At 43.1% G+C, this 11,676-nt stretch overlaps 1 protein-coding gene across 1 annotated transcript in view; it reads right to left on the reverse strand.

Moving 5' to 3' along the window:
* Positions 1 to 5,739: 5,739 nt before the first annotated feature.
* TULP3 (TUB like protein 3) overlaps positions 5,740 to 11,676 on the reverse strand; it is a 72,016-nt gene continuing 66,079 nt past the window's right edge. Inside the window, exons 7-11 of the mRNA XM_058559050.1 lie at positions 11,564 to 11,676; positions 10,886 to 11,000; positions 8,870 to 8,968; positions 8,299 to 8,470; positions 5,740 to 7,727 (exon numbers count right to left, since the gene is read on the reverse strand). Coding sequence (XP_058415033.1) covers positions 7,594 to 7,727; positions 8,299 to 8,470; positions 8,870 to 8,968; positions 10,886 to 11,000; positions 11,564 to 11,676 — 633 coding nt within the window. The 3' untranslated portion in view covers positions 5,740 to 7,593. The remainder of the gene's footprint in view (positions 7,728 to 8,298; positions 8,471 to 8,869; positions 8,969 to 10,885; positions 11,001 to 11,563) is intronic.

An 11,676-nucleotide genomic window follows, 5' to 3' on the forward strand; every position in this document is an offset into this window, starting at 1 on the left:
TAGGTTGAAGTCCTAGTCCCCAGTACCTCAGAATATGACGGGATTTGGAGATAATGTCTTTAAAGAGATGATTAAGTTAGAATGAGGTCTTTAGTGTGGGTCCTAATCCAATCTGACTGGTGCCCCCTATAAGAGGAGGAGATTAGGACACAGACAATGCACAGAGGAAGGACCATGTAAGGACCCAGTGAGAAGGCGGCCATCTACAAGCCAAGGAGAGAGGCCTCAGAAGAAACCAACCCTGCTGACACCTTGATCGTGGACTTCTAGCCTCCAGAACTGTAAGACATAAATTTCTGTTTAAGCCACCCTGTCTATTTTGTTATGGCAGCCCTAGCAAACTAATACAGTCTATTTCCAGACTGAAAAAAAACCACTGGCTTCCGGAGCCCAGAGGTTGGCGCCATGTCCATACGATTCTCAAGTGAGAGTTTCTCTGAGGTTCACAAGGGATCTTTAGGATCAGATATCCAGGATCTTCCTGAAAAAAATCAAAAGGGAGGAAAAACTTCCTCCAGCCTTATTCAGTTAAAATTTTCATTTTCAGTAAGTGACACAGTATTTTGAAAATGAAAGTTAAAATAAGTCATGTATTATGACCTTACTGGGGAGTTTAGCGATCTGGGTTCAAATAGCAGCTTAGCCACATCCTAGTTGTGACCTTGGGCACACTTGTATTAGGAGCCTCAGTTTCCTCATCACTCATTTTCATGCCACAGTTATTGAACATGTATGACATCCTTGGCACTGTGCTGGGTGGCACCAGGGATAAACAGAAAAGTCACAGTCCCAGCCTCTTGAGATACTAACAGTCTAATGGGTGAGCCAGACAAGGAACAGCCTCCACATGGGAGAAGGGTCTGTAAGAAGATAGACAGTTAAGTTTTGGAAAACTGGAGTTGAGATTTCTGTGGACCAACACTCTCCAACGGAATTTTCTGCAATGACAAAAGGTTCTTGATCTGCACTGTCCAATATGGTAGTCACTAGCCACATGTGGCTATTGAGAAATTGAAATGCAGCTAGTCTGACTGAAGAACTGAATTTTATTTTGATTAATTTAAATTTAAATAGCTACTTGTGACTCGTGGCTATGGTGTTGGAGAGCACAACTGTGGACCATCCAACATTTGCAGAGCTGAGGAAAGAATTCAGGACTGTGGGAGACATCAAGAGTAAAGGTGTAGGGTTGTGGGAGTTACTGAGCATGAAGAGTGAAAAGTAAGAGGATTAAAATACGTGACATAGGTCCCTGGAATGCTGGATATACTCAAGACACGTTGATAAAATTTCTTAATATGCAAATTGTCTGTGTGTAGGGGACTAGTTAAAAACCTTATTGAACTTCCCACAATGATATACTATGGAGCATAAGCAAGTGTGAGGAAGGACTGTATTTACTGGATTTAGGAGAATATCTGCGGGATATATTAAGTGAAAAAAGCAAGCGTCTGAACTGAGTAAAAAGTATGCTACCTTTTGTGCACAAATGGTGGGAAATTAAAAACACATTTTTATTTTTGCATAAAGAAACAGTGAAAAGATACACTGAAAAAAAACTAAAAGTGGTTAACTGTGAAGGACAGGGCAAGGGAAACATAAGAGGGGACAGATGTGGGAGCAGGCTTTAATTGTCTAGTTTAAAAAACTTTTTAAAAACCCTATGAGGGGCTGGCCTGGTGGCACAGCAGTTAAGTGCGCACGCCCCACTTCAGCGGCCTGAGGGTTCACAGGGTCGGATCCCAGCGCACACCGACTCACTGCGTGGCAAGCCATGCTGTGGCGGCGTCCCGTATAAAGTGGAGGAAGATGGGCACGGATGTTAGCCCAGGGCCCGTCTTCCTCAGCGAAAAGAGGAGATTGGCATCGATGTTAGCTCAGGGCTGATCTTTCTCACAAAAAAATAAAATAAAAAATGAAAACCATATGAAATTATTACTATTTTAAAAATTTATATTTCTCTATATATCTGATACAGAACAACATAAAACTGTCCAAAGGCAAAATCAGGACATATTTTTTAAGGTTGTATTCCTATTTTATACAGATGTAATTTGTTCTGAGCATACATTAGTACTGTAAAAATTGCATTTAGACCCCACTTTTAAAATCTTGATCTAATTCCTAGCCCTCCTCTGTCACCTTCCTTTCCTCTCAGACCATTCTTCCTTCCTAACCTTCCTGACCTCAGACTACAAAAGAAAGAGAACTACTGGATTATTACTCTTGGAATCCTTGAAAATCATAATAAGGGACAGAATCTGGGTAGATAGTACTTAACTAGATGTTACAACTCTGAGGCTTGAGAACCACTATGTGGTTAGCAGACCAGGCAAGCTCCCACTCCCGCCCTGGCCCCGCCAGCTTTACCCTCTGTGTGGCTTCCCTCTTCTCCTGCACTCTGACTCCTGGCCCACAGCCCTGGAAGGCAGCGTGCAAAGGCGCTGCTGCCTGACGGACCAAAAGACTAGGAAGAAACGAAAAAACTCATGGAGGCTCATTTCATATTTTAAATGTTTCAAAAATTTTCATTAACATCAGGGCTATCTTTTTGCCTAGGCTGTTCTTTCAAGTAGAAATGGAGAGATGGGTACAAAGTAAGAACTGTGAGGCAGGAGCAGCACTGAGACCAGAACCTGGATGTTTAGTTACCCAGCTCAGCCATGCTGTTTTTCTTTCCTCTCGTCGCAGTCCCTGGAAAACCATCTAAAATTTCTTCATGAGCCTTTACAAACCATTCTGTGTAACTGCATGGCTAAAAAAGTCAACTGAAATGCATCGTTCCATTTTAAAAGGCCATTAATAAAAATGATAATATTGATATTTGCCACTATCCTATACCCAGTGCTTATCTTCGTCAGATCCCAGGCATTTTACCTGGAATACCTCAACGAGTTTCTAAACTCCAGAAATATTACTGTTCTCAGACATTCAGAAGAGTCATGCCATGGCATAAGGGTGTTAGTAAATAATGATAACATGATCCAGGTGTTGAAGCCACTCTGAGCCCCTGTAACTTCTTCTGGAATACAGAATCTGTGCTTTCATTTTAATGCATTTTTTGCGTGTGTGAGAGGAAGATCAACCCTGAGCTAACATCTGTCGCCAATCCTCCTCTTTTTTTTGCTGAGGAAGACTGGCCCTGGGCTAACATCCGTGCCCATCTTCCTCCACTTTATATGGGATGCCGCCACAGCATGGCTTGCCAAGCAGTGCGTTCGTGCGCACCCAAGATCCAAACCGGCGAACCCCGGGCCGCGCAGCAGAGCGCGCACACTCAACCGCTTGCGCCACCGGGCCGGCCCCCTCATTTTAATGCAGTGTGCATCCTTGGTCAGTAGGTGGTGCCATGAAACCATCTGTGGTTTAATTAGGGCTTGCCTGAAGTTCCGACAGCACCAACAGCAAACCCTTCATTTATTGTGGCATCTCTAGGTTTTTGCGGAGGGAAGAGTCTGTGTTGGTTAATAAAGAAGACTGTGATACTTGTAAAGAATATACATTGACTGATAACTAAGAAACCAAAGCAGGAGAGAAGGCAAAGGAATCCAATGTGCAGTTGGTCAAGAAACGTGTCTGAGGGGTGGGACAGAATGTGGCCAGTCCTTGGCAAGCCCCTAGCTAGGGTCCACACGGGGAAGTTTAAAAGCGGACTATGGACTGGAGAGAAGCAGCTATTAGACGTATGTCATGGGTACACAGGCAGGAGCCATTCTATCTAGAGGGGGAGCTAGAGGCTGAGGAGACAGGCAGCTTGCAACATCTCAAGGTTTTCTCCGGGAGCAACATGTCTCCAGTGGTTGGGGAAAGCAGCCTTGAGGTCCTGCGCTTCCTCGGCACAAGATCATTTCTCCCACACCATGCACTCCTGCCATTCCAGAATCTCCCCTCTCTAGTTCCACTTCTCCTCCCAGCGGTACCTTCAGCATGAAGCTGTCCAGGAGGTAATCAGAGAGCTCAATTCACGCTGAGAATTCCAGTTTGTTGCCAGCATGATTGAAGAGAATCATGTAATCCAAAAATTGAAGATCATGTAGTTCTAAACCTTCTCAATCTATAGATGAGGAAAGAGGCCCATGGCAAATCACTGGCAGAAAAAGGGCCAAAATCCAGGGATTTTGCCTCAAACCGCTGCTTTATTTCTGCACCTTTAATGCTGTCTAAAGGAAATGAATAGTTCATTTCTTTTATGACCTATTAAATTTCTGATCAAAAAGAGCCTTTTGCAGCCTTGTTTTAGATTTTTAAATAACATTTGCTGATTATCTTTCATGTCAATGACCATTGATATTATTCCTGGTCACTGAAAAGTGTATAAAACTGTGTCATAGGGGCCGGCGCCGTGGCATAGCGGTTAAGTGTGTGCACTTAACTGCTGCTGGCGGCCCAGGTTCGGATCCTGGGCGCGCACGGAGGCACCGCTTATCAGGTCATGCTGTGGCAGCGTCCCATATAAAGTGGAGAAGACAGGCACAGATGTTAGCCCAGGGCCAGTCTTCCTCAGCAAAAAAGAGGAGCGTTGGCATGGATGGTAGCTCAGGGCTGATCTTCCTCACAAAAAAAACAAGTGTCATAAATAATGGTTGGCCAACTATGTACCTTACCCAAAAAGAATCATGTAAAAAAGAAAAATCAAGCTGTAAGAATTCTGATTCCAGCTCTCATCCTGGTTTTTAGGCACTTCCTGCTTCTTTCCATGTGACTCATTATCACTAAGACGCTGATAAGAGCAGGAAAGCCTGGTAAAGACTTGTGAACACATGCTTTTATTCAACTTGTCTATATAAGGTAGCTTTAAAATGTGAACCCTTAGAGCCAAGTGATAGGGTCCATTTTACTATTAGATATTTAATTTGTTTTGCAGCTGAATCTTAAGGAATACCAACAAAGATGATCCAGGAGGCTGACCAGTGCAGGCATCCAGAACAATATGAATCCTACCCTTCCATGCCCTGCTCTGCACTCAGCTCTGTCATCTGTTCAGAAAATTCTTGGTGTCATGTATGATGAGTCTAACAGTCTCCAGAACACAGACTTCTCAGTATGCAGACTCCTGCTCTACCCTGGGAAGAAAGCTTATGGTGACACTTATTTAGTTTACTGCTGCCAACTGATGGAAATTATTAGTACAAAACATGACAGTAGGAAGTAGGAAGGTTAAGTGACAGTATGAACTCTGTGAGGGATGGGACTTTGCAAAGAAAAATGGCGACACACATTTTTATATAAATTATCTTTTATTTCTATGGCATACAAAAGGTATAAATATGACTTATGTAAAACCAGTCACCTGCACACTCAAGGAGAAAGTATGGCAAGCTGGGGTGTATACGTCTCTGAGGCACTTGATGGGAAGCATGCCTGAGATGGAAACCAGTCGTGTCAAAACAAAAGCAGGGAGGACTTACCAGTGGGGGATGAGCAAAGGGTCTTTTCATCTCCCAGATCTCTTTCCTTCACACTGCTATTTGATGTGGAGCAAGGAACAACAGGAAGCAGGGACAAAAGGAAGTCGACAGAAGGGAAATATAATGAACAACAGCCAATGACTCCTTGCCCCATGCTGGCAAACAGCTCAGCGCACAAAGGCGTGGGAGTTGAATAATGCTGAATGTAGAACTCACAAAGTTCTTGGATCTCAAGATTCAGATACACTCTGAGACTGGTGAACTGGTAGCAGAGTCATGATTTGTTGGGAGGTACTAATAATCTGAAAGATTATTCCAAATAATCTTACCAAAAATCTTATGATCTGTGAGGAAAAGTGACAGGAGCATTATCTGTACCAAGGAACCAGGCTTTAGGGAGCTGGTAATATTTATGTCAAGAAGAAAGGCCCATGGGGGCCCGCCCAGTGGTGTAGCAGTTAAGTTCACACGCTCCTCTTCAGTGGCCCAGGGTTCGCAGGTTCAGATCCCGGACACGGACGGAAGCAACGCTTGTCAAGCCATGCTGTGGCGGTGTCCCATATAAAGTAGAGGGAGATGGGCACGAATGTTAGCCCAGGGCCAATCTTCCTCAGCAAAAAGAGGAAGACTGGCAACGGATGTTAGCTCAGGGCTAATCTTCCTCACAAAAAAAAAAAGAAGAAGAAAAAGAAGAAGAAAGGCCCAAAGCTCTGTCCAACAAGGTCTGTAGAGCTCAAGGGTCAACTAGCTGGTCCTCACCAAAGAGGTCTCCTGACACCTCTCTTGATAATGACAATGGTAAGTTTCAATATATAATGCTCTCTTACATCTTACATGGTCTACAGGTGTGAGTGTCCCTCTATATTAATGCTTCCATAGTAATATAGCTGTGGAGGCACTCCTGGGTTGAAAGTGAAGGCAACTGTCAAATTACTCTCAATCTTAACTAGACTAAGTCACCTCTAGAGTTTATGCTTTCAGCCTAAACTGAAATTAAAACAATTATATAAAATTCTCACATCACTGATCACAAATTTGGCCATAACCACTCTGACGGAGATTCATGCCAGCCAACCTGCTCCCAGGGAAGAAAGGGACTGTGACATCACTACCTTCCAAGCCCCATGGGAAAAACAAGCTGGCTCTAAGAAACAAATAACACACTCCCTCCGACACAGACAACACAATGCTAGATCTGTTTCCTAGTGAGCATAAGTTCTTCTCTTGATGGGGGGTACAGTGCCAGACACTGCCTTCTCCCATGGGTACGCTGGGTAGGATAGCAGAATTAAATCACCTGTGTGGACTCAAAATGACCACTGACTTTGGGTTTCCGGGTTCTGATGGTAAATGATACTCTAGAAACCATCATCACCAAAACAAAGTAAAGGCCGTGTTAACAGTGGGTGTAGCCAAGTACCTCTACGGATCCAGTCTGTAGGACTGCAGCTTCCTAGGGATATCCATTCTCCACTCATACGATCTCACAACCAAAGGCCCACTATGGAAGATGCCCAAGCCCATAATTATAGAGACATACCTGAAACAGAGGTTGGCAAACTACAGCCCACAGGCCAAATTTGGCCTGCTGTGTTTTTGTAAATAAAGTTTCACTGGAACACAGTCACACTCGTTCGTTTATGAAATGGCTATGGCTGCTTTTGCACTACAATGGTAAAGCTGAGTAGCTGTGAAAGAGAATATCCGACAGTTTACAGAAAAAGTTTGCAGACCTGGAGACTAAAGGCAATTTAGGGAACTGTCCCTCTCTGAAAAAGTCTTCAAAAAAAAAAACCCAAGTATTTAATCATTAGGACTTGATTCTAGCTGCAAGTTTCCAAGCACAGGAAATCTGACTCTTGAGGCATAGAATCTGCTGGGCAATAACCTCAGGAGTCACCAGTGTGCTCTGAACAAGAACCTCTCTGCTTTGAACAATCTCCCACCCACGTGAAGCTGTAATCCCTGACCAGGTCTGTGAAACCTACAGAAGTGTGTGCGTGTGTGTGTACATGTATATGTATACATACACACGTGTATACACGCATACACATCCATCCATCCATCCAGGGATTATTCCAAAAGGGGCAGACTGTTGCTCTTCATGTCCTGGGGCAAGAGCAAGGGAGGCAATTATCTGCTTCTGGGAGCTCTGGAGTGAGAAAGCCCAGTGCCTGCGTCCCTCTCATTCACACGCCAGCTTGCTGTCAAAGCTAGAAAGCCCGATGGCAAAGGCCTGCAGTGCACACAGTGGGTAGTTGTAGTCCAATGTGAACACGTCATCTGCCACACGTCCAAACTGCATGACGATATAGTCAGCTGGAAACAGAAAAAATTAGGCTGTTAGACGACAGTGTGGTTGTACCAGGGAAAAGCCTACGGAAGATACAGAAAAAAAATCCTCCAAATAGGTCTCTCTAAAATGGGAAACTTTAGAAGGACAGAAAGAGACACTAACAAGAGTATCTGCTAACCAAGAACAAAGTTTTATTATGATTCCTCTCAACTGCAGAGAACGGGACACTACCCCTGGCTGGCATGAAGGGGCAAGAGGAGAGAAAGGGCACAAGTGGTCTGCTGGGAAAAGTACACGCTCCATGGACAAGAGCTGCCAAGGAACCTTTCCTGCGTGAGGGTCATTTGCTTCTGTTTCCCAAACAGCCTCACCCAACACTTCTCTGAAATCTCGCACACTCTTCCGCCTTCCTCAACACAGCGGTTCAGAAGTTTTACTGTAAAACAGTAGTTTTGTCTTTCCAAAGAAATCATTTCTTTCTTAAATAATTCTCTCCTAAATAAAACTTCCTATCACTGACAGGAAATGCTCATTTCCCCATCATGTAAGAACATCTTTCCTCCTATCCCCAACCAGCCCTTCCCGTGGGCTTACGGTCATTTTTGTGGACTATCTGAAAGTTCTTCACAGACGCCTGAGTGACCCGGCCATGGAAGTTCAGGACGTAGGACTGAGTGTCGTCATTCCAGACGGGGGCCTTGTTGTACAGTTCAATCAAGTTCTCCATGGTTTTGTTTTGCCACTTTGAAAGCAAGCTCTCATGGTCCTGTTGGAAAGGAAAATCACTACTTTGTACTGAAAACCATAAGACATCACTCATTCTCAACTCTGTGAGGTAGAAGGTAGAGTCGGGGAATATTTTCTCCATTTCAGGAAGGGTAAAACAGAAACAAAGAAAGCCAAAAATTAAGCCGGGTTTGTTTGACTCTCATAGATTATCTACCATTTCTCTTTGCAGACTACGTGGTTTCATATCAACCACTTTAGCAACTGCTCTGCAAGTGCACTTACCCTGAGGTTCTGCAGTGGCGGCTCTCCTAAAGAAGAGTGTGAGCCCTACTCCGGTTTGAGGTTCTGGAAGAAGCATCAACTTTTGGATTGATCTCTTCTGTACTGTATTCTTGTCTTTTAGAGCCCTTTGCTGATTAAAAGTGTTCTTACTTACATTTCGTGGCCGAAATGGGATCCGTGCATGATTCATATTCATCCCTGGAATGATCACAGACATTTTCCTAGGACCTTTAAATCCAAGCACATTTGTTTCCTGGAAAATAGGAAAATAAGACAGACTTGGAAAAAGAAACCACAATCTTTTTCTTTTTTTTAATGCCAAGAATCTTTTATTTGATTAAATTTCAGGAGACTTGCCACCACTCATTGATACGAAGGCTGCAGGGGTTTTTTTGAAGAAACCACATTTTTTCTTTTTTTTGGTGAGGAAGATCAGCCCTGTGCTAACATCTGCCAATTCTCTTCTTTTCTTGCTGAGGAAGACTGGCCCTGGGCTAACATCCGTGCCCATCTTCCTCCACTTTATATGGGACGCCGCCACAGCATGGCTTGCCAAGCGGTGTGTCGGTGCGAGCCCGGGATCCGAACTGGCAAACCCTGGGCCACTGCAGTGAAGCGTGTGCACGTAACCGCTTGCGCCACTGGGCGGGCCCCAGAAACCACATTCTTGACACAAGACTTTCTTGGGCATGTCAAGAGCACTAAAAATTACTTTTGTACTTTACTGTAGTTAAAGACAGAGAATCAAGAACAGGAAAGTAACACAGTACCTCTTTTTAAATCTAATTTGAACACTTGAAATTAAAATAGATTCTATTGGCTTGAAACTTTACTCTTACTCTTTAGTCTTCAGGGAAATTTCAGACAGCTGTAAGCAAACTGTCCAATTTTGTCAGCATCAATAAATATTTATTTCACAATGAAGGAATGGCACTATATGATATACAGTGAGAATTATAGTTTAAATTAAATAGGGCCTGTACCGGGAGGTAAAAGACTCAAATGCCTGTCAAGCCAGACAGATTATATATGAATAAAATAAGCACATTAAATAGGTTCCTTTATATGTTTGTATGTGTGTGTTTTCATATACATATACATACACACAAGCACACATATATGAAAGTCATGCATAATTAAAATATTTAATTGGTTCTGAGGCTGAGAAAAAATACTATACATCATAAAGTGTTAAGTCAAATGGTTCTCAGTCACTTAGATAAAATCTCATGGGAATCAAATGATGAGATTAATTCCAACTTAGGAAAAGTTGAGACTTTGGGATCAAAGCAACAACTGAGTTGGGTTAATTCCTTCTTGCTTCCTTTTACTCAGCAACTCTTTGAATGCCTACTATGCACCAGGCCTCATGTTAGTGTGGATACAGCAGTGAATAAGAGTTTACACACTGGTAGAAATGGTTCATGATGAAGAAGCAATAATAAGTATAACATGTGGGTTACAAGAGGATGCACAGGGTGCCATGGGGATGTACACAAAGGAATGTTAACCACATCAAGTGGTCAGGACAGACTTCTATGATGACATCAGTTGATTAGGCAAAGGGCAAGGAGAGGGCAAAGGGAAGGTTCTCAGGTGAGGAAAGATCACATGGTGGAGCAAAGGAACGACGGGAGGGCTGTTGTGGCTAGAATGACGGGAAGAGGAGGGGAGAGCACTGTTAGAAGAGTCTGAAAGGAAGGCCTTTATTCTGTATGCAGTGGGTAGTCATTAAAAGACTGGAAGCAGGAGAACAACAGGATCAACTGGAGCTCTGCTTTAGGAAGATTTATCTGGCAGCAGTACAGAAAGAACTAGACAGGAAAAGACTAAAAGCAAAGAGATCAGTTTCTAATTTATTGCAGCCTCTGGCAAATGGGTAAGAGATAATGAAGGTCTGAGTTAATAGAATGGCATTAGGAAAAGAGAAGAGTAGATAAGGCAAGACATATTAAAACAGTAAAAACTCATTGAACTTGGCAATTCATAAATAATTAAAAATTGAATATATAGAGAAAATGATACCAGCAACAGAAAAGGGGGATCATAAAAATAGAAACAACCTTGATAGGGAAGATTATGAGTTCAGTATTGGCTAAGATAACTCTGAAGTACCAGCAGGACGTCCAGGAGATTAAGGAAAAGAGTACATTCCGAGGAAGGCACTTACATAACAGATGGCTGCCAGCTCCTGCCGGGTATACGCCTTTTCTACCAGACCTTGGGCCTTGGTTGGGCTGACACCATGGTCATAAACTGTAAACTTAGTCCCCATGAGGTTGGATCTACAGTCAAGAGAAAAAGTCACCATAATGACCTACATTTTTTCTCTTACACAAACACAGTCTAGGAGAGGTATGTAACAGAATAGAAGCCTGGTTGCCTATTCTCCAAATGTCTAAATGTTCATCATCACTTTTGCAAAGATCTCTCATTAAAACAAGGAAGAGAGGGGCCAGCCCTGTGGCGTAGGGGTTAAGTTCAGCACGCTCAGCTTCGGCAGCCTGGGTTCAGTTCCCGGGCACAGACCAATACCACTTGTCGGTGGCCATGCTGTGGCAGTGACCCACATACAAAATAGAGGAAGATTTGCAACAGATGTTAGCTCAGGGCAAATCTTCCTCAAGTAAAAAGAGGAAGATTGGCAATGGATGTTATATCAGAGCAAATCTTCCTCAGCAAAATAAATAAATAAAATAAAAGAAGGAAGGGACTTAGATTTACTTTTATCTTTTTTTTTTACTACAACATCAATACATGCTCATTGTAAAAAAGACATGGACTGCTCTGAAACTGCACGAATAAAAGCGTCAGAAAGAATAGGACAGTGATACAAGGCTGCTCCCACCTGAGTTTGCCAATATAACTTTCTCCTTCACGAGATAAATCTGTTGGATCAGTGGAGATAAGGTAGTTGGATGTTTTGCTCTTTTTCCGTTTTCTACCTGCAAGGAGAAATAT

The sequence above is a fragment of the Diceros bicornis genome, chromosome 17, assembly GCF_020826845.1.
Source record: "Diceros bicornis minor isolate mBicDic1 chromosome 17, mDicBic1.mat.cur, whole genome shotgun sequence".
Taxonomy (NCBI): domain Eukaryota; kingdom Metazoa; phylum Chordata; class Mammalia; order Perissodactyla; family Rhinocerotidae; genus Diceros; species Diceros bicornis.